This window comes from Colletotrichum lupini, chromosome 5 (genome assembly GCF_023278565.1).
Source record: "Colletotrichum lupini chromosome 5, complete sequence".
Lineage (NCBI taxonomy): Eukaryota > Fungi > Ascomycota > Sordariomycetes > Glomerellales > Glomerellaceae > Colletotrichum > Colletotrichum lupini.
In genome coordinates this window covers 6727418-6754726 of record NC_064678.1, presented here as the reverse complement: position 1 = coordinate 6754726, position 27309 = coordinate 6727418, and the positions used below count along the sequence as shown (strand labels likewise).

The following is a 27309-nucleotide window of genomic DNA, read 5'->3' as shown; positions in this document are numbered from 1 at the left end:
GTGGTGCGTGGGGTGGTTTAGAGTTTGCAAGCCAGTCCTTTACCCACGGCCAGAGTGTGCTAAGTATGTCTCGAGCCCAGGAAAACATGCCTCCAAACCAATCTAATAAGGTTTCCCATGGTATAAAATAGACTGCGGCCGCGACCCCAGCCTCAATTAAGATCGCTGGGCCGGCAGCTGTTGCAATCATAGATCCTTCAGCAAAGGCAGCACCAACTTTGAGACTCTTGATACCATATTGGTAATGGACGAAGACACCACCTGTTGAAGCCGTGATGGCGGCCACCAGCTTCAAGCCACCGGCAAGTACGCCCATAACGGAAGCAATTATGCCTTTCCACTCTTTCAGCCATCCGTTACCCTCCATAGGCTGACTTCTCATCTTCTCGAACTGTCTTCGCAGCTTTTCCTTTTCGTAAGCGGTGAAGTCCCGTTCGAAGGTCCTTTTAGCCTTTTTCCAACGTTCACCTCTTGGATCGATAGGGATTCCAACATCAGGGCCAAAGAACAACCTACCCTTGTGTGATATAGATTGCCAGTCGTCAAGCTTAGTGTCTCTGAATGTCGAACTTCCATTGATGCAAAGTTGGCCGCCTGTACTGAAGCAAGTCTCGGCCCGCAGCACCATTAGCAACTTAACATTGAGTGGCATCTTGAAGTATACGTCATCGAACTGACTGCTGACGACCAGCACGAGTTCTCGTATCTCGTCCATTTTTCCAAGAACTCGGAGCTCATATTCAAGTGTAATGTCGGTGGCCTCAATCATCTTTGAAGTTTCTTTCATGGTGACAGAGGGTCAGAAATCCTGTTGAAGGAGACGCGACGAACACGAGCTATTGAAAGGGGATTTGAGTCGACTCACCAATCCAGAATCTCTTTTTCCAGAATTTCAGAGGATGCTTCTTCGCTTTTCAACTTCTTGTTGAGCCAAGTTGCATCGCGTTGACCACAAACGACCACAAAGGTTCGGTCTCTTGCTGCCTGGGGCCTACCCAATGCCCGTTTAAATCCCTCAGAGGACTTCTTGAACTTCTTCATGTCGACTTTGATGAAGTCGAATAACGCATTGACTTCACGGTTGAAATCGTCGCCAATGTTATCGAAAGAAGTCGTCAGATCGGTGGCAGTAGCTAGCACATCAGATTCAGACCGATTCCAATACATGATGGCCAAGCTTCGCTGTTGCTGAAAAGGATTGGACCATGGACCGAACATGCACTCAGCTCTGACTGTATAAGAATGGAGTTGCCAGACCTTGGGCGGCCCATCAATATCAAAGAGTATCTCGGAAGTTGTTTGATGGAAGAATCGTTGCAGACCAGGAAAAGGGCTGCTCTCCCTCTCTCGAGAACATCGCGCCTACTTATACCCATATACTTCCTCATGTTTTGGAATAGTCCCTCCTCCGCTAAGGTATCCAAACGTGTTCCTCCCTCAGACACACTATTTCAAAGCTCAGGAGCACTTTCGACTCGGGTAACACAGCGTGGAGCCATCTGTCACCTAATTACTATTGTACTACGCTATCTATCCCCAGATGATCGGCTTCGAGCACTCATTAGGTCGTAAGAAAGTGCCACAATGCGGCTTGTCACAAACACAACCAATTTCTAAGCCAATCACCCTGCAAGGCACTTTAATGCAAGGTTAGCCAATCGCTCTGTGAGGAATTTTAATGCAAGGTGGACTAATTGCGGAGTTAAGTTCTTAGCTGTGTGTCATATTTCAATTTGTGAGGAGCCTGGAGCTTTTCACGCAATCCCATCGCAGCTAGCTACGGGGTATTTCCTCATGGCCTCGATACAGTGATCAGTCAAACGCATGCAGCGCTAGATACGATGACGTTGGTGCCTTTCCACGCCAACATATTTGCCTGCCATCCTATTAACGATTACGACGCCCGCCTTCCCCTCTTCCCGCTATCCATCGGGGGATGCCTTCAACTCTCTTTCTTCCGTCATCTATCCTTGCTGCGAGGCTACAAAATTCCGGGCAAGAAGCCTTTCATTGAAATTCACCTTCTCCCATAATCATCGGCTCACTTCTACGTAGCTTAACATGTCGCTAAATGCACACGACGAACAGGCGATGTCCGCTGTCACGCGCACGAGGAGCAAGCCTCAAGTGACCAAGCAACCCAAGTATACCATTGCAGAGTGGGATGCAAAAATAGAGATCATCATTTCTCTTTATATTCTTGGAAACTGGCCGTTGAGTATGGTTGAGGGGTGTATGCATGTGGTGTTCGGCTTCGACGCTTCGTCGATCAATCTCCTCCATCTATTCAGAGTTGTTGACTCATTTTTATTTGTGACTGTAGAAACTCCATGTACAAGAAAAAGCTCAAGGAATGGCATATTTTCAATCATGAATCATCGAGTCAATCTCAAAGTCGCATGGACGGTCTGAATACGCCACTCGTCAAGCGACGACGATGTGCTGGGGCAAAGCCCCGGATACTAGCAGATTACCAATCGGGGGCCGCATTCTCATGGCGTACGCATGATCTGGTGCTGGACTGGCCAACTGCAGAGCTGAAAGCTTTGGCCTGCATGCTCTATTCGATAGGAAACTATCTCATGGGCCTCTTCGATCAGAGCCGTCCAGGAGAGACTTCATCTGGATGGAAAGTGAACTCATTTGGTTTGACGCCCCCACAGGGTCATGAGGACAACTCGACAGAATGGAAAGCGATTGCCGATCAATGCCATGGCGCCTCAACTTTGATCAGTCAGGGAAATGGCACACAGAAGAAGTGCCAAATAACTCTTCTGAACATTCTCAAAAGCATCTACCAGCTTGCACAACAGGAGGATCCCTGGATGTTGATCTACCTATGGAGGATTATACTATACTTGCGAGGAATTTCATACCGTATCGAGAATAAGAAAGTGGGCATTCCATCCACACGTCTTAGACCTCGAAACAATCACCTGGTCCGCCATGTAATTTCCAGCTTAGCAGGACTCTTCATCATTCGCAAAGGATCCAGTATGATGGTAGACTGTCTCAACTCGTTACGCGTCTTCTCGCTCGATAGAATGAAGCTAGCTAATGAACGGGTCTTTGGGTTCTGCACGGACTCATTTCCGAAGCTACCCGGCGGATCGCATCCAGTGGTTCTCATCATGGTCGCTCGATTTTTGAGATACTGGCCCGCAGCGCTTGCTGATCATGTATTGCCGAATTACGGGACCCTCGTGGCCCGCTCCGGAACTGATTTTGGGTCTTCTGATGAGCGTACAATTTTCTTTCTGACTGAGTACATGTACGTTGCGTACTATCATGGGCATAATATCACCTTGACATATCAGCTGGCTTCTGACCTTTGTCAGAGATCTGAGGAACTGGGGCCTATTCCACAATGGGGGGTTGGGGGGGGGGGGGGACATATGGTTTCGTGCTTGCCTCCAAGCTACTGGCGAGGATTGACAAGAAGGGAAACATTGACCTCTAGCATGGTTGTCTAACTCCTCTCGCCGAGAAGCTGCGAAACGGCGGTCGGGATTGCCAAACAAGGGCCTTACAGATCCGGCGCATGATGGCCTACTGGTCTCGTGAGGCGGGTAACAGGGAGCGGGCTCAGGAACAGAGGGGGTATGCTGATGAAATATTCAACTCAATGAGAGAACTCGGGGTGGAACAAGGCAATTAGAATCTGAACTGGGCGTTCCAAAGTGGGTAATACCGTCCTTCTGAACTTGCACGTGTTTACAGGCAACACACCTAGGCAGGGCGTTCACTTGGCAAGGTAAACTTTGCTTCTGACAGAGTTCGTAATGGATATACACTTGATTTTAAGTAGTAAAGTATGTACTGGAATTGCACCTCATCTTCTTCTCCCAGTTGATTCTTATCCGACGACCGGTATCACGTTGGCGGAGTCTTCCCTTGACATCGATTGATCTGGCCAAGCTGATGTTTTCGACTCGAGACGCAACAATGATGCTAGCTGCATCAGTGGCTTGACATTACCGACTTAACCATTTACTGGTAAGAAGCGCGGTAGGTGTCCCAGTAGCTGTGCATGCGAGTCTCCTGGCCATCCGTGAAGTGGGTGAAGCAGTCACTATGTAGTAGTCAGCATGGGGGTTCATCATCGATCGTATAGATAGAAGCTTACTCGTCAGAGTAGTCCATGTAGTTGGTGACAGGGTCGGTGCCAGCCAGAGTGGGGCAGGTGTCACGGCCAATCTCACAGTTGTAGGCCTCCTCAGCCTCGAAGGGGGTATCAGAGACGTAGTCACCGTTACCGCCGCACTGGTATCCCTCGAAGGTGTGGTAGACTAATCGGGAAGTCAGCTTCATTCAATATCTGCTAGAGTTGGAAAAGCTTACGTCCAAGCCAGTGGCCAACCTCGTGGGTGGCAGTGTGGCCAAGGTTGTACTGGGGCAGGCTGCCGCCGGGGACAGAAGTAGAGCGGATGACAACACCGTCGTAGTAGAAAGCAGAGGAACCGGTGGTGACAGTCTGGGGGAAGTAGGCATATCCGAGGTAGGGGGTACCGGGGAGGAAGTAGACGTTCAGATCGGCGTAGGTGCCCTTGCGGAGCGATCTCTTCATGGCGAGCTCGGCGCTGTCGGAAGCCCACTGGCTGTTGATGGTCCAGTCGACACCGGCCTGGGCGAAAGAGACATCGTGAGGAGCGTAAGCCTCGTTGAGGACATCCAACTGAGCGTTTAGGGTGGCCTGGGTAAGGTAACCACCGCTGACCGAGTTGGAAGTGGCAATGACGTGCCAGTAGACATTGACCGTTATGGGAGCAAGGCGAGTAGCGTTACCCTCGACGCGAGCGTTGTCCTCCTTGAGCTGAAGGCGCTGGGCAACCTCGATCTGCTCTTCCGTGGGGGAAGGGGTGCCGCAGGAACGCTGGGCAAGAGCAGTGGAGGCGGCCGCAAGGGCGGAGACGAAGAGAGTCTTGAACTGCATATTGAAAAAGAGACCGGACACCTGACTGGAGTTGGCTTGGCTGGGGTGGGATGAGGATGAAAGAACACCTTGATGGCTGATGTTTCGACACTTTATATAAGTTCTTTGCCTTCTACTGTCTGCTGTTGAGTTCACATACCTTCCCAAGGTTCATATCACGAGCGCCTGAGTATCTCGACTTCAACCTTCCTCAAATGGAAGAGACCGAAAGTCTAGCAACATCATGGCCAGGCTCGTCGTACGTCAACTGGGGACTGTTCAACGCTCTTTTGGCTAGTGGTCTCGAATGTGGCTCCATCACTGGAATGTTGATTCATGCTCAGAAGTTAGCCACCTGCTGAGTTTGTCCAGTTGCACACCGTTGAAATTGACGACAGGACCAAACGGCCTTGCGTGATAAGCCGGTTGGGCGGCATATCTCGAGTTGCCAAGATGAATTGCGGATTTTGCCATCTAACAGGCAATGCCAAGACGGTGACTGTAGCCAAGAAAGGCACCAAGTCCTGAGTCCCGTTCGTATCTTGTGCAACGGTGTGATTGAACCTAGCAGATGCCGTTGATCGAGTTGCCTCTTACGCCAATCGTGAACAAATCATTGGCGGACAACGCGTAAAGCTGGGCTCAATTGCGGTCATTGCAGTTCCCACTGCCAGCTCTTGGCTCTCTTGGCAGCCTTGGCGGTTGACTACCATTGTTCTTTCTTACGATGGGGATTGGCCGATTCAAGCTTATATTTATGAGTATCGGGCGTTGCCGACCAACGAGGATGTTACCTTCCTTAATTTGACGTCTGTTCCACCCCGGATGCGAGGAAATCCTTCGAAAAACCCCGCGCTGCTCCGCCCACATCCCGGGAGTTGAGCACCGCCTATGTCCCCACATCTCCGGGGGTATCTCGATCTGCCGATTGTTCCTCCCGCTAAGTCCCGCTGAATTCCGCCCGCTGCAATCGTTTTCCGACCGCCGTCTTATCTCTTATGGCCCATTACGTCCACCATTTGGTGATCGAGCTATGGCTCGGCTCTAATCATCCATCACCTCGGTGAGGACCGTGAGGTAGATCAATTCCCTTTCTCCCAATGTTCCATCTTCTGATTACTCAAATGCTTTTGTACCTAACACAGCTAAGACTTGACACTGCGCGGGAAGCCAAAACATTGACCACGGTGAAAAGCTGGCATATGAGAGAGAATCGCCTCTACCTGGTGCTGTTCAAATATGACACTGCACCTCGCAGTCAGGACTGATTCAGAAGGTTGCGCGTAGTTGTTCGCGAGATAACTAAATTTGGTGGGTACTTCATCTGTCAACTTTGAAATGGGTTCTCATGGGTAGAAAGATGCTCTTGCACTGTTGCCCAAGTGGTCAATTCATCAATGTTTCTCATTTGAAGATTAGAAGGCAGGCAGTAGGATATCGTGCCTCGGTGGCAAAATCATCTGTTCGCGCAATATGTAATAGCAGTTATGCTCCAGAGTCACAATCATTATGATACCACTAGTAGTCGTGTTAACCCTCTCCCCCTTGCCCTTTCTCCAACCATTGAGCAACTTCATGGGACTTTGTCCACTCCATCGATACCTTTGCAAAGGCATGAACGCCCCAAACTATCCGCTGTCCGCAATATGTACTTGTGGGACGTCATTGAGCTTTGCTGGGCGAAAGTTCATAATGACGGATTAAAGAACGATCTAGGGTGTGATTTCATTACTTCTTCCTGGCTAGTTTAATATGCTCAAATCTACGTTCACTTACTATCCATATCAGCAAATGTCCTGGTCCCTCTAGTTCACCTAAGTACTGAGAGTATTTTTACACTTAGCTGATGTATGACGATCGTCTTACGACATCTTATTCACATGGACATAGTGGGTGAAATAAATAACAATAGTTTACACTTTACTGAAATAACAGTAAAGACGGAAGAATTGCATAGAAAGCCTAAATTTCGGCGGAAGCCTTGCCATAGTCGCACCATCGCCCACACATTAGCAATTGGACTTTGGGGGATGATTCCTACTCACATACCAAGCAATCAATAATCATCATCCTTCCTTTAACTTAGTTCTATTATTAGTTATTTGAGTGCTAGTCACTCATATAGAATCTCATTACACCAAATCGAAATCAGCCATGTTAGAAGATCTTATTACTGATTTCTTTCTTTCTTTTCCCCCTTAAATAGCTTTGACTGCTTGTAAGATTCTTCAGCTCCCTCATCTGGGCAATCAGCCCTTGGCTATCTCTACCCACTTTACATGTTACCTTTCGAACTCCTTTCAAGTCCCAAGTTCTCATTCATAATTTATAAGAGATGTATGTAATCTTTTCTGAATATTTGCATTATCAGCAGCTTTCATTAGTGTCTCAACAGTCAACATACGGCCCTCTTTGGCTTATTGTAGATAGTGCAAACTTACCGCTGCTCGGGAAATTAAAATTTTATCTTTACTATTCAAGAACGAGTTGGCAGGTTGAATAAGTAGCGCGCGGTTTCCCGGCAGCATTTCTTAAGAGCGAGGGGGAAAATTTCCAACGACGTGCCATAGATCTATTTCTAGTTTTACTAATGCATCATCTGCATGCAAGCGATCCAATGGCAAGAGGGCAAGGCGTTGGAGGTGGGTTGCTTGGATATGTCCAGGGTGTGATTGGGGCGTTGGAAAGCATTTTTGGCAATCCAACATATTGCCTCTGTTTCCCAAAGTGCGGGGATACAACATTCTTTACTTTTGTCATGAGTATAACTTTGACTGCATTGTACGTTTGGCCCAACTCATCAGCAATCTTCTGGAAATCGCGATGGGTATCTTCGGCACTCTCCTTGGCAAAGCTGCCGCGCCAGCTCTTGCCTCCTTGCTTTGCTGGTGCGTCGTCCGGAGGGCCGCGCTTTATGTCAGACTTCGACATCTTGGCGGTCCTTGGTGGAGTGGCCTCACACACTGGCCTCACAGCAAGGCAATCATTAGCCCCAATTGCCACGAGTGGTACGCCGATATAAATGAAAGATATGGTAAGCACAACTGCTTCCAGCTCACCTATTGACTGACGATCGCATAAACATTGATAATGCACATCACTTCCTGGAAGCTAACTCTCTCAAAGGTCTCATTGCCCGCATCGCTCCGGGAATTTTAGTGACCTCATCTCCTGAAGTTTGGGCCCATGTCAATAGACATCCTGGATACAAGCGCTCCGATTGGTATTATCACGCTTGTCGAATTGAGTACCAGCGTGACAACGTATTCTCTCAAACGGACAATGAGAAACACGAAAAGAGAAGGAAGCAAATGGCGCCGGGGGTATGATATCATGAGTAGTCACAGTTTTCTGGCCAAACAGCACGGCTAATCTGATCCTTGGTAACCAGTACTCCGGCAGAGAGAATCTAGACCTCGAACCTACGATTGATCAACGCCTTGAGGAGCTTCTCGGGCTCATGAGATCCAAATATCTTTCAACTGACAGCAAAGTCACACCAGTGGATTTGGCCAAAAAGATACAGTACTTTACTCTCGATGTAATCAGTTCTGTCGGGCTCGGGAAAGCGTTCGGCATGCTGCGGACTGATAGTGATGTGGATGACTACCTGAAGTCTACCGAGGAGGGCTTGTCTGCTATTAGTGTGGCTTGTGCTATCGGCATTAGCTGGATGGCTCAGTCACCTATCATTGGCAAATTCATAGCTCCATCACCTACTGACAAGAACGGTTTTGGTAAAATGATCGCAGCATGCTTCCGCTATGTTGACGAACGCACTGAAAAGCCAACGGACGAAAGGTCGGACATGCTTGCATCATTCATACGCCATGGGCTAAATGGCGATGAGCTGAAGACTGAGGCACTGGAGCAGATTATCGCCGGATCGGATACGACCGCAGCTGCCATACGAGGGACACTCTTGCAAATCATGACCAATCCCAGGGTTTATGCCAAACTACAGCATGAGATTGACGAGGCAGTACGTGCTGGGAATGCCCCAAAACTCGGCGAGGGGATTATAACTCTTGGCCAAGCGAAGAAGCTGCCGTACCTGCAAGCAGTCATCCGAGAGTCTCTGAGGATCCGACCGCCGGTTCTCAATATCTTTTCTCGAGATGTTCCCCCTGGAGGTGATGCTATTGAAGTGAAAGGGGAAACTTATCTTTTACCTGGTGGTGTTTGTGTGGGCTATTCTGGGTATGCCATGCATCGAAGTCAAGTAACATACGGCGTCGACTCTAAGGCATTCCGACCAGAGAGATGGTTTGAGACAGATCCGGACAAGCTCGCATCAATGATCCAAACTAATGACCTGATTTTTGGTCACGGTAAGTTCATGTGTCTCGGGAGGCCCGTGGCTCAGATGGAACTTTCTAAAACTATTTTCGAGGTGCGTTGCAGACTCTGGAGCACGTCGTTGTTCTTTCGGCTGTGAAGTTACAGTATTGACTTTGTCAAGTTGTTGCGAAATTTCGAACTAGCGTCGAATGATCCTGCGCGTCCATGGCGGGCAAAGAATTGCATGGGGCTATTCGTGATTTCGGATATGTGGGTTCAAGTAACGGAAAGGGCATGACCACTGACGGTGGCTCCAAGGAAAAAAAGAATTTCCAAATATGCGGTTACTGTCTGAGTATTTCCTCGGTCTGTCGTGTTTCTCAATGAGATCCTCAAGTCTGCTTGTCATTACAGATGTTTCAGATTTGGCCACGACGCAGATAATCTATTTGTTCTGCAGAAGGTTGCTTGAATGAGAACGATTAGATTAATACTGTGATGACTTTGCTATATCGTCGTTGCGATGTCTATCGTCCGATTGCGTCTGGTTTTCAGGAATGAAACACAATACTTGTTAAATCCTTAGACAGGCTAAAAGGAGACTCCTCTTCATGCCGTACAAACTTTAGACTACGTAATGAGGAAACGAGAACGCATTGTTACACGCTGCACACCTCAGTTGAGTCTACTCGGAACTGACGATATCATGTGACGATTCGCTTGCTACAAGGGAGGGGGAGGGAGGGGCTCAATGCGATGTTTTCAAAATCGAATGAGAATTTCTCAAGATTCCGAACCAAAAGAATTCAATTGTGTGGTGGGCTTACGCTTAAGACGTTGCTTGATATCACAATTTGAAAGAGAAAGAGATTCGACCCCGTGCAATACAAGTGGGCTTAGAAATTCGAGATTGTGAGATGACTTGATGTTACATTTTGAGGGGCCCTGATTTTGCGCAAAATGTTCGAGATACCGCAAGTATGTGGCCTCTTTTTGCCAAGTTCAATGCCCATTACAGGCCATGTATTGTAGTCTACCTAGTTTTGCTGGCAGTTCCCGCGCTATTTGCTTTCTCACACCAGTGTGTATAAGTCAAACAGTGGGGTAAAAGAAAGAAAGACGTGCTCCAAATTCCAAATAAAGTTGCCGCTGACTCTAGAACTTGTCGCGGCGAATAAGCTTGCCTGCAGGTGCTGCCGGCGCGGCGGGAGCAGCTGGAACTGGCTTTCCACCGGCAGGGGCTGGCGGAGGAGCAACAGCAGGAGGCTTGGCCGGTTTTCCCTCAGCTGGAGTCTTTGGGGGGGCTGCAGCAGGTGGAGGGGCGGGTTTGCTTGCAGCTGGGGCCGCGGGAGCTGCGGCGGGCGGAGGGGCGGGCTTCCCAGCGGCTGGAGCTGCCGGAGCTGCAGCGGGTGGGGCGGGTGCAGAGTTCGGCTTTCCTCCGGCAGGCGGGGCGGCAGCTGGAGGAGCGGCGGGAGTGGAACCAGCGGGCTTAGAAGCTGCTGGCGGGGCCGGAGCCGCAGATGCCGGTTTCGATGGAGCGGGTGCTGCGGGAGCTGCGGCTGCCGGAGGAGCTGCCGCGCCTGCTGCGGGAGCTGCAGCAGCTGGCTGAGCGCCTCCTTTTCCTTTCAATACTCCTGCTGCAGCTCCAAGTACGGCGTTAAGGGGGTTTGCCTGTTGTCCTGCGGGAGCGGCAGCTCCGGCTGCAGGGGCTCCTTTACCCTTGAGAACTCCGGCGGCGGTTCCCAAGACTTGCCCGATCGGGTCAGCGGCTTGAGACCCAGCCGGGGCAGCAGCGCCAGCCGGTTGACCTCCCTTTCCTTTCAGCAGGCCTGCTGCCGTTCCGAGCACGGCTCCAATAGGGTCGGCGGTAGGAGCCGCAGATGCTGCGGGAGCAGCAGCTTGCCGAGCCCCTAATGCTGGAGCTTTTGCTTTCTTGGCAGTTTTCGCCTTTGCCGGTGCTACAGCACCGCCAGTAGTCTTTCCTGTAGCTTTCTTACCCGTAAGCCCTCCCAACAAAGAGCCGATGGGGTCGGCGGCAGCGGCTTGCTGGCCAGCAGGCTGGGCAGCTCCCGCTCCCGCTCCCGCTGCGGCGCCAGCGGCTCCGGCAGCCTTACCACCAGCGCAATTCCTAGAGCCAGGTAAGTTTAATGTCCTAATACAAATGTAGTGCATGCCTTGACGTCTTGTTTTGTCGTGGGACGTGGACAGACTGTAATCCTAAAGTACTCACCCTGTGATACCGCCAGCCTGTGCCCTCACGCATTTGGCATTTTGTCCTCCCTCCATGAAGCCAGTCAACATACTGATCTTGATTGGTTCCTTAGAGGTTTCTTACTGAGAGCAAACAGTCCAAGTCATCGAAGCAGACTGCCCCTTGCTGTGCTGAGACATATGTGGCCAACAGAGCAGACGTTACAACAGCAAGCGCACGCATGGTGAACTAGTGATGGAGTTGTACGCGATATGGATTTGCAGAAAGAATGTGTATAGTCCCCTTTGAGTTCTGGAAGAGGCTGGTAGCTTTGTGTGACGGTTTGCGAACACGAAAAGGTCGCATTAGGGGTGCTTCCCGAATTTTATAGACGAAGAGCCATGGCTTCAGATTTCCTCCTGCAGGTCATCTCATTCACCAGCTGAAGAGCAAAACCCAATTTTCTACCTGCTTCAAAGCCGAGGCAGTCTTCGGTGTCAACATGTGCTGTCCTCACCCTCAAAGACTCGAGGCGTACCTTCCAAACGTCTCAAGAATCGTTTGACCGGAGAGTGTCCCACATTCTTATTAAATCAGTGGCCGTGCAAGGTATCAAAATTCCGACGACAGTTTTGGTGTGGGCGAAGGGTCCGTCCCTGGCCCCAGACAGCAGTCAAGGTGAGTCGGCAAACTCTTTTAAGATGGAGAAGCGTTCATCTGAAGTGCTTTACAAATTTCTTCATCCCTTGGGGCTAAAGCTATGAACACATGCGCCTCTTTGACTTCCCTTGTCGAACCTGAAAATGCACCCTTGCATGGACGTCTCATCCCATTAACGAAATGTCAGTGCCTGTCACACCATTTGTGGCAATGCTAACATTTGTCAATCTCAGCCTGCCGTGGTGTTAGACCTCGTGTTTCTCTTGCATGCCATCAAATACTCAATGGCCACTAGGTCTCAATACTTTACTTAGTCACGCTAAGTAGCATGCTCTGTTGGCGAACTTTAGGACTACTTCCGACGTGAATTCTGCTCGGATGCCCGATTTACCGTGCAGCCAACTAGGTAACTGTACAAGACTAAACACAATGTTCCTGATTGCTTCCGTGTATCATGAAATTCGATCAGTTCTCACATGATAAAATCTGTACTGGATTTCAGATCTTTCTATGAAGGTTACTTGATAAGCTCAGGACGTAGACCTAATTATCAGGGTACTTAGCAAGTACATGTAGACTTATACAGATGCAAGGTGCACACCACCACAGTGATTGTAGGAAATTTCACGCGCCGGTCGCATTCTAGGAAGCCAGAATGAACTTACTGACCGACACAACATTGCTCGTGTGCCTTATCTACTGCGCCATTGGGTTGGCGGTCATAGCTGCTCTCTGTCTGTGTGTTAAATGCAAGTTGAGGTGGATAGTGACTAAAGTCAGGTATTCGTTCAGGTCACCTGGTCGGTCTGTGGCACGGCCATTGAAAGAATCCCCCGAGGCTAAATCGTGTTCCCTGGCTATATTGTCCTGCCAACTATGCCAGTTTTACTACGTCAATGTTTCTTGCCCAGTTCACTGTCGCAGTTGAATAGACATCGTGCCAAACTGTTGGTATCTCGCACGTGGACAGGCAGAAGAGAGTAATTTACGGGGTTCGGAGACTATTACGGATACAGGGTTGCCCAAACACCTTTTAAAGGGCGGGGCACTACTTACTTTTGGTATTTCGCACGTAGCTTTGCCTGGAAGCCGGGACAACAATAACGCTCAAAGAAACATTGCTTCATCGCTCTTTCCTCGTGGAAAAAACACATCAATTTTCCCCTTTGATATGGACATGTAGTATTTGGATGTGTAGAAAAACTCATTGCCGATGCTGCAGGTCTCGATGTCCTGACAACCTAACTACGCTAAGCTTGAGACAGACGGATTTGATGATTCAGGTAATACATGTCGATGTACCCCCATTGATGTCATAGGCCTCCTAAACTTCACTAGCTGGTAAGCAACCAAGACGAGTTGACGCCGCAGATAGTCAGTGGAACTATGGATCACTACAATTCATCGAACGCATTGGTACGTGGTGCCCACCTTGGGTACCTACCCAGTTGACAACGAGTTTTGCACTTCTCGATCCTGCTCTCAACATATCATATGGCTGCTCGCCACCGTAACACTTCATTTTCTTAGGCTAGATTTTCAGTGGCGTACATCCTTCTGAATTCAATGATGTTTTACTGCCTTCTCCAAATCTGGCCTTGGTCTGTCACGCAGGGTAGGCCTTACCTGACTAGGTACCCTACTAAGACTCAACACACCGGCGAAATTGGCCGGGACTCACCTCTCCCCGCCCAATTTGGCCGTTCCGCCCATGTTCAGCGGGCGGCGAAATTGGCCCAATTACACGCTCTTTGCACGGAATGAGAATGCGATTCTCTTCGAGCCACTCTCGGTCAATAAGCGGCTTTCTAATCTGTGACTGTTCAATACAAGACACTACTGGAGATCATATAAAGTGAGATATTTCCTTGCCGGCTTATTACATCTTGAAATTTGGAGTAAGTCATATCCAGCACACGCATTTTCTTATCACTATTACAAAACATCACTCAGACTACTTTACTTCACCTGACTTTGAAACTTCCTTCTTCAAGATGTCCATCGCTCTCGTCACTGGAGGTAACACCGGCATTGGTGAGGCTGTCGTTCAACAGCTCGCCAGAATCCCGGGCTTTCATGTTATCATAGGATCTCGCAATCTCGAGTATGGCTCTAGGCTCGCCGAATCTCTCAAAACCGAGAACTGCTCAGTTTCTTCTATTCAGCTCGATATTACCTCTGACGAATCGATCTTCAAGGCCATCGAGTCCATTCAGAAGACTCACGGAAAACTTGATGTCCTCATCAATAATGCAGGCATTTTGATCGATACATACCCCGATTCGTTTAGCTCCACTCGAGATCTTTTCAGAAAGACCTATGAAACCAACGTCTTCGGAACAGCCGTTCTAAGTGAAGCAGCTCTTCCTCTCTTACGCAAATCTGAGTACCCGCGCATCATCTTCGTGTCGTCCCAGATGGGTTCTCTGGAGTCGACTTTGGACGAGAGTATGCCCTTCTACAACGTCGACTACAAAGCATACGATGGCAGCAAGGCAGCTGTCAACATCTTGGCTGCCAACTATGCCCGTATTCTCAAGGATGTTGGCGGGGCTTCAAATGCTGTTTGCCCCGGCTTGGTCAGAACGAAACTAACTGGATGGATGGACGCCGGAGCACCGACTTCTGTTGGTGCGGAAAGAATTGTGGAGTTGGCAATTGCCAGTCCGGGTGGACCGACTGGCACGTTCTCTAACAGGGAGGGTCCGCTCGCGTGGTAGAAAAGATATTCGGGCTCATCAGTGTATCGGTTTAGGCCGCCTCAGTGGAAAGAGGGAACGCGAATGGCAGCCTTGGACCTGTTCTAGCCTTCTCGATTTTAATTGCATGAGAGACCGACCAGACCGCGCGTCCTAGAATACACGCGAAACCAGTAGTACAATCTATGATGCTCATCTTACGTATTAGTCTCTTAATTTACATCATCGCCGTCACTAAATTCAGGAGCAACCCGATGTTATCGACTCCTGAATTCCATCTATCAAGCGTTTCTGCATGAACTGCATCGTTGGCATGTTGATGACTTTCCAGAAGCCCCCCAAAGTATGCCAGATCCTGACCCCGCTTGGGAAGACTTCTCAACGCTTTTGTTTCTTCGTCCCATGATTCTGGCGTTGTAGCACCCCATTGTACTTTGTGACATGGTAGTGTCAATTCTCTCCATGTGTCAAGAACGCCGCAAGATATGCCTACCTTAACGGTGGCTACTTGCGCTACCAAGAACCACACGCAAGCAATTCTGGCGCGTCTTCTTGTCAGTTCGTTTAACATTGATTTCAGAATGGAACCGAAATCTACTTACCTTATTCGGGACTCGTCTAAGATCCAATCTTCCCATGATTTCGAACTCTTGGACTTTACACTGCATGGTGTATCAGTCAAGGCCATGAACTGTTTCCAAAGCGCCTAGTCAAAAATTGTCAGCTGCGACGCGTTCCATCAAGAACTCATAATCTTCGGTAGCAGAAGATACCTCATAAGCCAACAGCATGTGGGTGTTGTAATCACGGTCTACAAGAGTGCTTCCACCGCCGGCAACGACACGCATAATGATATATATCAGCTCTGCTTGTATTGAGGCGAAGATATCTCTTTTGCTATATCTAACCATCTGTTGAGAGAAGTCAGCATTCGCAAGTCATCTGGCATGGTGGAGTGCACTATTCCAACTTCGCTGAGGTTTCTGTCCTGCTCTTTTCGAATTGATTGCCATAAGAACGAACTAGTGTCTGGGTTTCGAGATACGAACAAAATCGCAATGCCCATACAGTTTGCTAGTGGCTCGGGAAGATGGCTCTTGTCCTGATATTGGTGTATGAAGGGAGGGAATGCTGACCTTCGCAGCATCATTTCAGGATATGAGCGCAGTGCCCGTTTGATCATGTTCGCACTGCCATTCGCCGCCGGCTTTGGTTCTTTGATGAATTGAAGTGGAAAGACGATCCCAGATGTGTTTGATATCACGCGCCTGCCAAAGTTCATCGAATGTGGCAGTATCTGCCGGTATGGTTCTGGTGATGGAGACAAATCGGTGTCACCGACCATCAGGTCCTCGGTTATGTGACCAAGTCCAGGTTCCGCCAGAGGGAAGTGGCCAAAAGCGACTTCATCCGGCAGCTCAACTATTTGTGAGAATGCATCCCATTGTACTTGATGATCAAAAGTCGAAGCCTCTGGTATGAAAGTAGACTCAGGATTAGCTGGATCCAAGCCCAGAAGACTCGGCGCCCAAACTTGTGCGCTAAGGGCCTCTGTGCTGGCTGTCGGCCCTTGACTTCTGTTTTCTGCGTAGATGCAGTCTAATCCTTTCTTTGTGCAACGCGTACAGCGGGCTTGTAAGCTACACTTATGTTTGGCTGCGCTGCATTCTCGACAAGGCTTCGGTCGGCTTCGGAGTCGGTCTTTTGTTCGTCGACAGTAAGACACATGTCGCTTCAGTGCAGTCTCTAATTTGGGGATGTTGAGTTAGTTCTCACGCTGAAATAAGAGGCAGACGCAGTAGCTGAAGACAGACCTTGGCTGAAGGGCTTGCTACATATCCCACAGAAGAACACGCCAGCTGATAGGCTGTTTGTCGGAAAGATTGTGTCAAGAAATTCAGAGCCGCTCATGTTTGGTCAACACACCTGATGAGTACCGTTCTCGCTTGGAGCTCTATAGACACGGGCTGATCCAGTCAACTATGGGTTTTAGACAGTTATTTCCTTAACGGAATGACTCCAATAAATTCAAGCAGTTCTTTTGTCAGCAACTAGCTTGGAGACTGACCCGACAAAGATCCTGCGGAGATAAGCTCAAATTCCGGGCCGAGAAGCCCAATCAGATGTCACACCAATTCTTTAATCTGTAGCACCTGATATGCGAATAATTGTCGTCGCAGCCTCAAAATTATCTTTCATGGTGAGAATCTCGGTGAACCTCGATAATATCACTCCTAGGGCAGTGCGGGAAGCTTCCGTCTCCACAGTATCCGTACACCGAACCAACGCCGTAAAGCAAAGAGGCTGGGTATGGCTTGATTTTGACATAAGCCAGGCGACCTCGACTGATAGCATGAGGTGATGGGTCTCAGTAAGGATATCATGGTCTAAAAGCGCGACGAACAAGTGCCAAGGGACAAAAGTGTCTATCCATCGCTTACGGAGTAGAGGGGTGAGCTATGTATGGGGTCCAAATAAAGCGATAAGCGAGACAGCCGACGATAGTCTAGAAAAGTGCCAAGTAACTCAGTCACACGGATTGCTTCAAGGCGGGACCCTGGGTCAAAGCCAAGGAGCGGTTTGAGTTCAACAGTGCGCTAGAGCCCGGAGTGACAGTCGCCACCTACTGTCGTGTCGCTTTCTGAGCAGCCAGATTGACGGGAGCACCGGGCGGCGGGAAGGCGATCTGCCATGACCGAGACCACGGGTGGAAGCACTGTTTCGAAGCTTGGAGGGCACGAATGTCAAGAGGTGCATGGCAGCCCAATGGGGGTGGTAGAAGAGCCCGAGAAGTGTGTGGCAGGATCGGCGGCTGCACTTGATGGTGTTGACGAGAGTAAGGATTGACAGGGGCAAGTAGAACCCAATGGGAAGAGCCGCAGATGAGGGCACATTGGCCTCGGACGGTGATAGGTGATTGTTAGACAGATGAATACTTGAGTACAGTGGCACGGATTCTGTAAAATTGCATTGCCCGAGTGCGAGTAAGTTGAGGGCCCCGTCGGAAGCGGCAACCCGAAAAGACGACGTTCTTTTGCTGTTTGGGGCAAAACGTACAGAGTCACCGATGTATCAATGTGAGCTCACTCATAGTGAGGAGACTTGACCGATCTGGAGCCCTGCAATCACCCGCCCGTCCAGACACTCATACGCAAGGCAGATAGTACTGAGTGCTCTGTCAGAAAGTCACATTTTTATGTTCATGTCAATCCACCATGACGACGAATAGCGGCTAACGGCTCTCGGCCAAGCTGTCGGTGTTGGACAAACGACGTCAGGAACGTTGTGTCGGTGCTGGGTAGCAATACAGGAACATCAAATGGGAAGACTGGGGCCATTTGAAAGTGAAGCTGTACAACCTCATCGTGCGTGCGTCATGCAACAGCAAGCTGAAGCAGCAGCATCGTGGCAAGGACAGACATCAAAAGCAGGGCCGGCGTGACTCGGGAACAAGAAGAGGAACATTAAAACATTGTAATCGCGCGACTGAAGAGAGGCAGCATCGGAGGTTAGGATTGACCGGGAATCAATAATGAGCATTGCGATTTTGAGTAAGAGCAGCGGCCCTCACAGTTCACTTCAAGCTTGTACGGTCCTTGACCGGTTGTTGGCTGCGATGCGGTGAGGAGGGCTGGAAAGAAGGAAGGGAGCTGGAAAGGCGGAGAGAAAGGGAGCCACTTCCAGGCACGTTATCCGCCCCTGGGCGCCAGGGGATGAAGGATCGGAAAGGCGGAAAGAAGCCGGAGAGAAGATGGGCAGGGACAAGGCCTGTGGTTGAGGTGAGACTGTGAGAGTGACTGAGTCTGAGTGAGAGACGCGAGGTGAGAGCTCAGCTCACGGATAACTGGTGAGAGACGAGACGAGGGAGAGAGGTGGGCCTGGCCGAGCTGACAGTTTTTTCTCCCCGCTCCCCCTCCCACGCGTTCTTGGTGTGAGAGGTTAAAAACTTGACGCTACCTATTTGAATGTACGGAGTAGACAGATCGAGGATCAGACTGGGAGGCCTGGGAGCGTTCAGTGACTTAGGTGGCTCCTCATCCGACCGGCCCCGGCTAGTCTCAGGCTCTCAGCTCCCAAAGTCACGAATCACCCTTTCCGTTTGGCCTGTTCCATCCCCATTCCATCCGTCTTGTCTCCTTTGGAATGGCCAGCTGCAAGTTGCAACCTGCAACGAGGCCCAAATGCACAAAAAAGGCGCTCAGAGCTTCTTCCGCTGCCAATCGCCGGGATGTCGCCTCACCATGAGCGGCCTGGGCTGGCCTTGTCGCCCCTATGAAGACAGGGGAGGGGGTGGTTTTTTCCCTTCTCGGTTTTCAGGGAGTGTGACGAAAAAAGAAGACGTGGACTTGTCACCGTGACTGACTGGGACTGCGAATGCGACCGTGATGAGAAGCAGGGTATTCTATCCGTAGACATAGGCGCGAAAGGGGCAGACTTGCGCTCCCATCACTGGGCTTTCACTCATTAATTCGGCTTGGGCATTTGGCTTCTACCTTCTCACTGGCTCACCTCCAATGTTTTCGCAAAGATTGGAAGCCAGTCATGGCGTGTAATTGTGAGCCGATGCTGTCCGCCGTTGTATTTCATGTCGAAGAGCCCCTCTCATGCCGCATCGTCCCCCGTTTCTCGATTTCTCTTGCGACCTCCCTCCCTCCCCGCTCTTTTCCTCTCATATCAGCCAACATATCGTGGCCTCGCAATCCATCTCACTACGCATCGCAAGTGAGAGAAAGAGAGAGTGAGAGAGACCGGGATATCCGTACAAACACATACCAAACGCTCACCTGCATCTCACACCGTCATATCGGAATCTCCCATACCGTTGACAGAAAACGACAGAACATCTCCATCGACGTCCCCTCTACAGATACCAGGCAAGAAAGAGACCTGCACGTTTCCCAGCCTCTGTATCCCCACATCGCTTTTGTCCGGCTGCCACCCGTTGTTCGTCGTCCACTTTAACATCAACGGCTAAACCTCCCACGGACCGCGATCTTCTCAGTGCCACTGCCACGAGTGCCACAGCATCTCGGGGGGGGTCTTGAGTCTTGACCCGTTTCTGTGACTTTGTGGGGGCCGATTTGCAAACCCGTCCTCTGCGTCCTCCACCCCTTGTCACCCAAGTCGGTACTCGCTTCCGTTTGGAACTGTGACGGTGGAGTATTGTTAGGGGCCTCCTTTCCTTCACCGCATCGTCAACAGCGAGGGACCCTGCCCCCAAAAGCGCCCAGAAGTGCCCCGAGTGCCCTTCAAGTGGCTCCCCGCGACAACGAACAAGACGGGATCATTTTGGCGGTGGACTGGGCTCCCTCTGAGACCAGCCTCCCTCTTCCTCTCAGAGTCCTGACGGAACCTTCTTGGCCAAGCCAAGCCCGTCTCGTAGTACCCTGGAGCCTGTCGTCACTTAAAAGAAGGGAAAGCTTCAAAATCGACTAGTACCGCCCGCACCAACACCACCATACTAGGTCACCGCCTGTGTGTGTGTCTCTCACACACTCTTGCTCTGCCTTGACGCACTCGCACACTCTCTCACACATACACATCACTTGCTCGGTGAAAGACGCCGAGCAGGTGAACTGAGATATATCATCATGGCCCTCACGCAGACAGTCACTATCATCAACAATTCGGGCAAGATTATAAGTACCGTAAGTCTCTTTCTCTGGCTCACACCCGTTGCATTCCCCCCCACCGCCCCTCATCAGACTCCATGCCCACTCGATCCAGCCCTTGAATTCGGCCGTCAGAACTGCGCGCAACAACATTCGACATGCAAACAATGCATACGCACTACAACTCTCAGCCGAGCGATGAAGCCCAATAGCTGACGTATCATCTTCGCTTCTGCAGGGAAAACACCTGGCCGGTATCTTCAAAGAAGCCAAGGCTTCCTACCAGGAGAAAAAGGCGGCCATCAAGGCCGACCGGGAGGTTCTGAAGCGCGCCCAGACCTTTGATACTTCTCGCGATCTCCCTCCCGAAGCCTTTGATCGCCGCTACTCGCACGACGATGGCCGCTCTGTCGCCAGCTCCAGGAGAAGTCATCGATCGAGACGCTCCCAGTCAAGCCACCGCGATGTCGAGTACTATCCACGTTCGAGACCTGCTCTGACCGAGAACAACCTCAAGACACATTCCGAAGTCTCCAGCGTCACGCCATCAAGGGCGCCTCCCTCTGCATACCGTGCTCCTTATGCCGAAACGGCTCCCCGCGATGTGGCTTTGAGCCGCCCGACCTTGCCGCATTACACCACCGCCCCGTCTTGCAGCGACAGTCTCGCAGACTCGGCAACAATCCGTGGATCCATGGTTCCCCGTACCATGTCCGCGCCTGTTATACCCAAGGGTCGCAAAGAGAAGGAAATCGATATGGACCTCGCATACGGCAACATTCCTCCCGATCTGAAGGATCGCACTGATCTGGATCCCCTGACCAAGGAGAAGGAGGCTAAGACACTCATCTCCAGGGTCGAGGGACTCCTCGACGAAGCCAAATGCGCACACCACTCCGCCACCGCTACCATCGCTCATCTGCAAGGAAATCCCGATGCCGCCGCCGCTGTTGCCTTGACGCTAGCGGAATTGTCCACGCTCTTGAAACAGATGTCGCCTGCCTTCTTATCTGTGATCAAGGGAGGCTCGCCGGCCGTGTTTGCGCTTTTGGCATCGCCTCAATTTCTCATTGCCGCCGGTGCAAGTATCGGCCTCACGGTAGTCATGTTCGGCGGGTGGAAGATTGTGAAGCAGATAAAGGACGCCCAGGCCCAGAAACAGGCAGCTATCGCCAACGCAATGGCCTTCGAGGCACAACCCGCACCACAGGCCATCGAGTATGCACAGCACGATCAGTACGACCAGTACGACCAGTATGACCCCTACCAGCAGCCACGGGAGGGGAGCGTGCGGGAAGGGAGCGTCCGCGAGGGGAGCGTTGCCTACGACGAGGCATATGTTCTTGATCCTCGACTTGACGAGGAGCTTAGCTCCATCGAGAGTTGGCGCCGCGGGATCGCCCCTGCAGGTGATGATGAGAGTGTTGATATGGAGCTCATCAGCCCTGAGGCCGCGCGTTCGATGCTTGGAGACGACACCCGTACTGAGCGGAGTTTCCGGACACAACGCAGTTCCAAGACGCACCGCAGCTCGAGGACGGAGAGGACCGAGAGGTCGGAGAGGTCGCACCACTCATCCAGGTCGCACCGCAGCACCCGCGAGTCTGAGGTGCCCGAACGCAAGAGCAGTGTTGCAAGGTCCGAGGCTGCGAGATCTGAAAGAGACGCCGAGAGTGTCGCCAGCAGCCACCGAAGTCACCGCAGCTCTGCTTCCAAGCGCAGTACACGCGCGCCGACACTAGCAATTGAGGACGGCAGTCGCCAGAAGGAAGACGAGGCTATCGAAGCGGTTCTCCGACCCAAGAAAAACAACATGCTCAAGTCCCTGTTCAAGAAGAAGGAGAAGGAGCACAGAGATAGAGATGAAAGGGTTTCTGCTCTGGTGTTCTAGGATGTGACCATGAAGAAGACGCTGCAGATGAGGACAATGAAGAATGGAAATGATGCATATGGCTTGGGCGGTTTCCCAGCCTGGACGGAGTTGGGATTATAATTGGTATGCATAAGGGAGGACGCGGCTTGGAATCGGCCCTCACTTTGCATTGTTGTCGGGAATACATTATTCATCCAAGAGGGAAACATACTGACGATTATTGTTACATCATCTTTGAGCGATCAAAACTTTTCTATTTCAGAACAGTAGATAGTATCGCAATTTACACGCAAGAAACATATTTTCTGTACTCGAATTTCCATCGCACTGGGCGGGCTACGTGCAGGGACGGCGTTATGAAAAGCGAACGATGCCAGTCGCATACGGTAATTGTCAGTCAGCAAATTGAAGAAGCTCAATCGATCTAGTCTCCCCTGATATAGTGGGAGAGGCATGGCATACTTTTGATGCTGTCGCAGTTGTGGCCGGGAGCAGCGAAGAGGCGTAGGGCTGAACCGGAGATGGACGAGATCGGAAACAAAATCAGACGGCCAAAAGCAAGTTTTTTCGTCAGCTGAACGGCGCAAGGCTCACCAGCGAAGGGTGGCACCTGAGTTACAGGAGGACTAGAAAAGCCAAAAAAGACAACGGTCTCTTCCGGGTACGAGATGGCACGCTGAAGATGCATGTCAGCTTTATGTTGTCAGTCCCCTTGACCAACTGAACGCCGCCCTTGGGTATCGCAGCAGCGGCGGCACACAATTCTCGGGATTCTCATATCGCACAGCCGTTGCCCACTTTGCGTCGGTCACTCATGTCGTTCTTCACCCAACCCCGGTGGCGGACGGGCCCATGCTACCTAGTTGTCATGCTGAATTTGGCTATAGCCTATCCACAAGGTTACCATCAACCGTATACTTGGGTGGCCAGGGTATGGAAGTTGGCAAGATATCTTGCTTCATGGTCGGATGACTACCTTGAGTGTATGGACACTGAGACTTTTTCAAAATGTCTGAAATCCTCGACCCTTGAATTCGAGAGCATCCTCCTTCGCTTGATACTGTCCACGAGGAGGCATCCTTCAATAGCTCAGTGTCCGTTGGTGTGGGAAACGACGCAGACTCGGTCACAGCCCCCAAACTCTCATTTTCCGTCATCTCACCTCATCATCAACCCTGCAGGTTGCGTTGGAACTACCACAACTTACGTCCCATCTCTCATCTCACTGTCATCCTCTTCGGCCCCACGAGGCGGTGTCACCTATGGAAAACTCTTTGAATCCTCCCGATGAGAAGGGGAATGTAACCTCAGCTGCGTCTAGATGATGACGGAGAACCTCGTCCCACCTCATCAAACAGAGCCATTCACGGTTGCGAGTGCGATCAAAGGCAGCAGCATATGGTCAAGCCCAGATGTCAGAATATGAAGGGACCAACAAGGCTCCCGGGTTTCTCTCGAGACATATCCCGGCCGCCACATGCAGCCATCACCAATCACGCACATCAGTTACCCCCAATGTTGGTCGGGAACGCCAGTGGTGCGCCATCACCTCGAGCTGAGCCAACTTGGCTGCAGTGGCCAGCCCCAAAGTAGTGACCAGGCAAGGTAGTCGTAAAGTCAAGTGCAGCTCGACGCGAGTCGCATCGCCCCTCCCCTTGTTCGTTATTCGTACGTCCGGAGATGGAGGGCGGGAGGAGCCACATGCATCCATCACCTCCGGCAAGTGTTGGTAGCTGTGTTTCCGCAAGCCTTACGAGACAACATGCAAGCTGTCTTATCAGTTGTCTTTCTCTCATTGCTTCCCCTCAATTCGTACTTCCCCTCTCACTCTATTGTTCTCCAGAGATTTTGTTCTTCAGCAGCGGTGCCCTCCCTCCTCGTTGGATGTCGCTTGCTCAGAATACTTCGAATGGCAATCCACACAACTTAGCCATCCAGCCCAACAAGTTGTTGAGACTCAGAGGATCCGACTTCTGCGATCTTTCAGATTGACCTCGCTGGCGATTTCAATCGTCAAATGTGCCTAGGGCGGCCACCCAATAGCCAAGACTTCGTGCCACGCCGACTAACCTCACTGTCTGGTTGTCGCATTCCCTCAAACCACCACCAACACAACATCATCTTCTATCCCTGGGCCTCATCCGCCTGGGTTAACCAGCCATGATGGAGGGCAAACCCGGCGACGAAGGGCTAGGCCTGCGGGAAAGGGACATTCAAGATCAAAATGATATTCAGATGACGCCGTCGGCTGAGTGGCATCCCACTCGCCAATTTGCTCGGAAGCCGATCAACGGGCCACAGACGCCGACAACGCCGGCACCCATCGGCAGCCCGTACGGGCCTTTCGGAAGAAGCCCGCCGACGCCTTCCGCCAAATCACCACAACCGTCCTTTTCCGAACGAGCTGCCGGCGCCGCAGCGTATTTCCCGGCACCGGCGAGCGGAAATAATGCGTCTTCTCAGCGACCGAGGCCGGCGCCATTGCAAATGGATGGGCACGAGTATTCAAACTATTCTGCCTCTTACTCCAGCCTAAGCACGCCGTATACGGGCGGACTTTCTACTGGAGGGCTTCCACCAAAACGACATAGAAGCGCTCGAGTCGATTCTCAGTCCTCGGCGACTGGTCTACTCTCACCACCGTGGCATGGTCCTCCGCCTAATCGACCGCAGTCGATGTATTATCCCCCGGAGCAAATTCGGCTTTTCAACAAGTACTGGCACCCGTCATGGAATATGTATTTTTTCCTCTTCGCCGGGATTGCATTTGCCCTCGGTCACCATTTTTTCTATGCCGGCCTTGACGGAACAGAGGCCAACGGCCAGATTCGCATGCTGCGCTACGGCGCTGCATTGTCATTCCTCAGCAAGGCAAGTCTTGGATCGGCTGTGATCCTAGCTTTCCGACAAAGAGTATGGATGACGGTCCGCCGAAAGATGCTCACCCTCGCTGCCGTGGATTCGCTCTTTGCCGCGGCGGAAGATATGACTGCCATTTTCAACATTGAAGTCTTCCGCCAAGCTAGGATCGCCATGATCTTGGCCATCTATGTGTGGTGTACCCCTCTTGTCGTGGTTCTCACCTCAGACACTCTAACTGCTCAACCTGCGACGACACGCCAGACCACGACGTGCCCATCCATTCGCACTCTCAACTTTGCTCAAGAAGAAACCAATGACTTTCGTACAGGGACGAAGATTAACAACCTTTTTGAGCTTTCCACTTCCTTATGGAACACAACTACCTTGAATCAGTCCAGTGAAGACTTCTTTGACTATTGGATCGGAACGAGCTGGCAATTCGAGGAGATATCTACTTCAGCAATTCTAGGCAAGAAACCGCTCTCGCGGACGAATGCAAGTCTTGATGTTTGCGGCATGGGCTGGAACTGTTCATTCACCATTCAGTTCAAGGGCCCCGGATACAAGTGCGAAGAGCTTGCCAGCGGCGTCGGGTCGACACCGAAGAAGCTCAACGGCGCCGAGGTGCCCTTCAACATGAGCATGCTTGCCCCGGTGGGCAATCATACCTACATTGCTCATGCCACCGCTGGCGAGTACCAGAACCCTCAGATGAACGACACTGGCTCCGCAGGCGTCATCAACACGCCACCGCCATATCCGCAAAACCTCGGCGCGCTCCGTGTGGAGCCGGTGCTCTGGTTCGGCATCGCTGAGGTCGACGAGCCATCCGATCCCCAGCCGATGAACCCCACCTTACCCGAATGGCAAACGGCCTACACCCCAAAGGTGTTTGGCTGCGAGCATCGTGAGACGGAGTATGAGGTCGACTTCAACTACACGGGTCTCACTCAAAAAACCACTGTCCGGAAGCGAACGTTCTTCGATCGCATCGTCGATACCCGCTACCTCCCCGGCGTCGACGCTCAAGATGGAACAGCGGACAACACCACAGGCACCCCGGAATCGAACTACATCTTCCCGCAGGACGTGGCTCGTTACCGTAGAACGATGGCATATCACTCCATCGGATACCAATTCCGCCAATACATCAACGGGACAATCTTCCAACCCAACACCGACGCCAACACCAAAATCCTGCAAACGCGCATCCTCGACCAGCACAACTACCTCGTCGTCAAGGACTTTATGTTCCAGGTCCAGAGCCTCTACGAAGACATCCTCATCTCCATGTTCTCTCAGCCACGCCTCCTCGCCGTCGTCTGGGCCAACGACACGAGCGAGAAGACGGGCACCCGTCTCGGTGACAACCACACCTACCCCTGCACCCGCGAGCGGACCGACCTCCGCTACAAGTACCACGCCCGCGACCTCTGGGCCGTCTACTCCGTCGCTATCCTCCTCGCCATCGTTGGCGTGGCTTTTGGTCTCGCCGCCGTCCGCGAAGAGGGCCTCGTCCGCAATACGCGCTTCAGCAGCATCGTCGCGGCAACCCGCGGCCCGGGCCTCGAGAAGCTCCCTTGGGCAACGACGCCCAACAGCGACCATCGACCCGTCGCCGGCGCCAAGGTCGGCTACGGCCTCGTACCCAAGGATCCGCACGCGGGAGGCGTCGAGACGTACGGGTTCGGGCTGGAGGGAGACGTCAAGCAACCGCAGAGGGAGCGTGAGCAACGTGACGACTCGGGCCGGACACCATCGAGGTTGGGTAGTCCCTTTCAAAGGGGGCCGTTCAATCGGAGGTGGTCTAAATTGAGTGGTCAACCGTAAGATCTAGTGCTTCTTTTACTATCTAGATATCCAGGCTGTGCCGTGAGCGTAGTCCATGCTTGATTTAGCGTTTGTTTTTGCTACTTCGTGCTTCTTTGCTGTTGGAAATCCACATAAAAGGACAAGAATGAATGACTTTATTCAGTCTTCGTAATGAGCAATGCGACAGAGAACAAGAGACGGACAAAAGCACGGGAAAGAAGGGCTAAAGCACAGGCTAGAGAGTCCTCCAGAGTTGTCTTTCTGTGTCAAGTGTAGCGTTGAATGGGCTCATAATCACAATATATAAACTGTCTACTGCAAGAAAAAGACGCGAACCACTATGTGATAATTGATGTACCATGAACCGTTTCATTTCGTGCGGCTTTTGCCTGATATCTACATTATCC

General features: G+C 51.3%; 12 protein-coding genes across 12 annotated transcripts; 6 read left to right on the top strand and 6 right to left on the bottom strand.

Moving 5' to 3' along the window:
• Positions 1–17: 17 nt before the first annotated feature.
• On the bottom strand, positions 18–1167 carry CLUP02_11455 (uncharacterized protein; the record flags this gene model as incomplete). Its single annotated transcript, XM_049290423.1, has 3 exons — positions 18–59; positions 146–780; positions 996–1167. The coding sequence occupies 3 exons, from the start codon at positions 1165–1167 to the stop codon at positions 18–20; spliced, it is 849 nt and encodes a 282-aa protein (XP_049147568.1).
• Positions 1168–2061: 894 nt separating this feature from the next.
• Positions 2062–3658, top strand: CLUP02_11454 (uncharacterized protein; the record flags this gene model as incomplete). The annotated part of the gene is made up of 4 exons (XM_049290422.1): positions 2062–2159; positions 2324–2827; positions 2921–3374; positions 3461–3658. The coding sequence occupies 4 exons, from the start codon at positions 2062–2064 to the stop codon at positions 3656–3658; spliced, it is 1254 nt and encodes a 417-aa protein (XP_049147567.1).
• Positions 3659–3990: 332 nt separating this feature from the next.
• CLUP02_11453 (metalloprotease) lies at positions 3991–4933 on the bottom strand (the record flags this gene model as incomplete). The annotated part of the gene is made up of 3 exons (XM_049290421.1): positions 3991–4072; positions 4127–4289; positions 4342–4933. 3 exons carry the CDS (start codon positions 4931–4933, stop codon positions 3991–3993), a joined length of 837 nt encoding a protein of 278 aa, XP_049147566.1.
• A 2596-nt stretch (positions 4934–7529) lies between these two features.
• Positions 7530–9364, top strand: CLUP02_11452 (cytochrome P450; the record flags this gene model as incomplete). Its single annotated transcript, XM_049290420.1, has 5 exons — positions 7530–7639; positions 7717–7946; positions 8024–8235; positions 8304–9243; positions 9306–9364. 5 exons carry the CDS (start codon positions 7530–7532, stop codon positions 9362–9364), a joined length of 1551 nt encoding a protein of 516 aa, XP_049147565.1.
• A 984-nt stretch (positions 9365–10348) lies between these two features.
• On the bottom strand, positions 10349–11627 carry CLUP02_11451 (uncharacterized protein; the record flags this gene model as incomplete). The annotated part of the gene is made up of 3 exons (XM_049290419.1): positions 10349–11321; positions 11424–11473; positions 11529–11627. 3 exons carry the CDS (start codon positions 11625–11627, stop codon positions 10349–10351), a joined length of 1122 nt encoding a protein of 373 aa, XP_049147564.1.
• Positions 11628–12740: 1113 nt separating this feature from the next.
• CLUP02_11450 (uncharacterized protein) lies at positions 12741–13966 on the bottom strand (the record flags this gene model as incomplete). The annotated part of the gene is made up of 8 exons (XM_049290418.1): positions 12741–12841; positions 12961–12999; positions 13101–13150; positions 13222–13260; positions 13380–13428; positions 13596–13647; positions 13726–13857; positions 13928–13966. 8 exons carry the CDS (start codon positions 13964–13966, stop codon positions 12741–12743), a joined length of 501 nt encoding a protein of 166 aa, XP_049147563.1.
• Positions 13967–14038: 72 nt separating this feature from the next.
• On the top strand, positions 14039–14764 carry CLUP02_11449 (short-chain dehydrogenase; the record flags this gene model as incomplete). The annotated part of the gene is made up of 1 exon (XM_049290417.1): positions 14039–14764. One exon carries the CDS (start codon positions 14039–14041, stop codon positions 14762–14764), a length of 726 nt encoding a protein of 241 aa, XP_049147562.1.
• Positions 14765–14896: 132 nt separating this feature from the next.
• CLUP02_11448 (uncharacterized protein) lies at positions 14897–16654 on the bottom strand (the record flags this gene model as incomplete). The annotated part of the gene is made up of 7 exons (XM_049290416.1): positions 14897–14926; positions 14979–15282; positions 15346–15449; positions 15517–15654; positions 15705–16292; positions 16370–16475; positions 16539–16654. The coding sequence occupies 7 exons, from the start codon at positions 16652–16654 to the stop codon at positions 14897–14899; spliced, it is 1386 nt and encodes a 461-aa protein (XP_049147561.1).
• Positions 16655–16882: 228 nt separating this feature from the next.
• CLUP02_11447 (uncharacterized protein) lies at positions 16883–18283 on the bottom strand (the record flags this gene model as incomplete). The annotated part of the gene is made up of 7 exons (XM_049290415.1): positions 16883–17200; positions 17280–17340; positions 17367–17774; positions 17831–17854; positions 17895–17909; positions 17981–18102; positions 18164–18283. 7 exons carry the CDS (start codon positions 18281–18283, stop codon positions 16883–16885), a joined length of 1068 nt encoding a protein of 355 aa, XP_049147560.1.
• A 2051-nt stretch (positions 18284–20334) lies between these two features.
• On the top strand, positions 20335–22246 carry CLUP02_11446 (uncharacterized protein; the record flags this gene model as incomplete). The annotated part of the gene is made up of 2 exons (XM_049290414.1): positions 20335–20391; positions 20594–22246. 2 exons carry the CDS (start codon positions 20335–20337, stop codon positions 22244–22246), a joined length of 1710 nt encoding a protein of 569 aa, XP_049147559.1.
• A 967-nt stretch (positions 22247–23213) lies between these two features.
• On the top strand, positions 23214–24220 carry CLUP02_11445 (uncharacterized protein; the record flags this gene model as incomplete). The annotated part of the gene is made up of 5 exons (XM_049290413.1): positions 23214–23290; positions 23349–23529; positions 23587–23749; positions 23804–23951; positions 24010–24220. The coding sequence occupies 5 exons, from the start codon at positions 23214–23216 to the stop codon at positions 24218–24220; spliced, it is 780 nt and encodes a 259-aa protein (XP_049147558.1).
• A 168-nt stretch (positions 24221–24388) lies between these two features.
• On the top strand, positions 24389–26920 carry CLUP02_11444 (uncharacterized protein; the record flags this gene model as incomplete). Its single annotated transcript, XM_049290412.1, has 1 exon — positions 24389–26920. The coding sequence occupies one exon, from the start codon at positions 24389–24391 to the stop codon at positions 26918–26920; it is 2532 nt and encodes an 843-aa protein (XP_049147557.1).
• Positions 26921–27309: the final 389 nt, after the last annotated feature.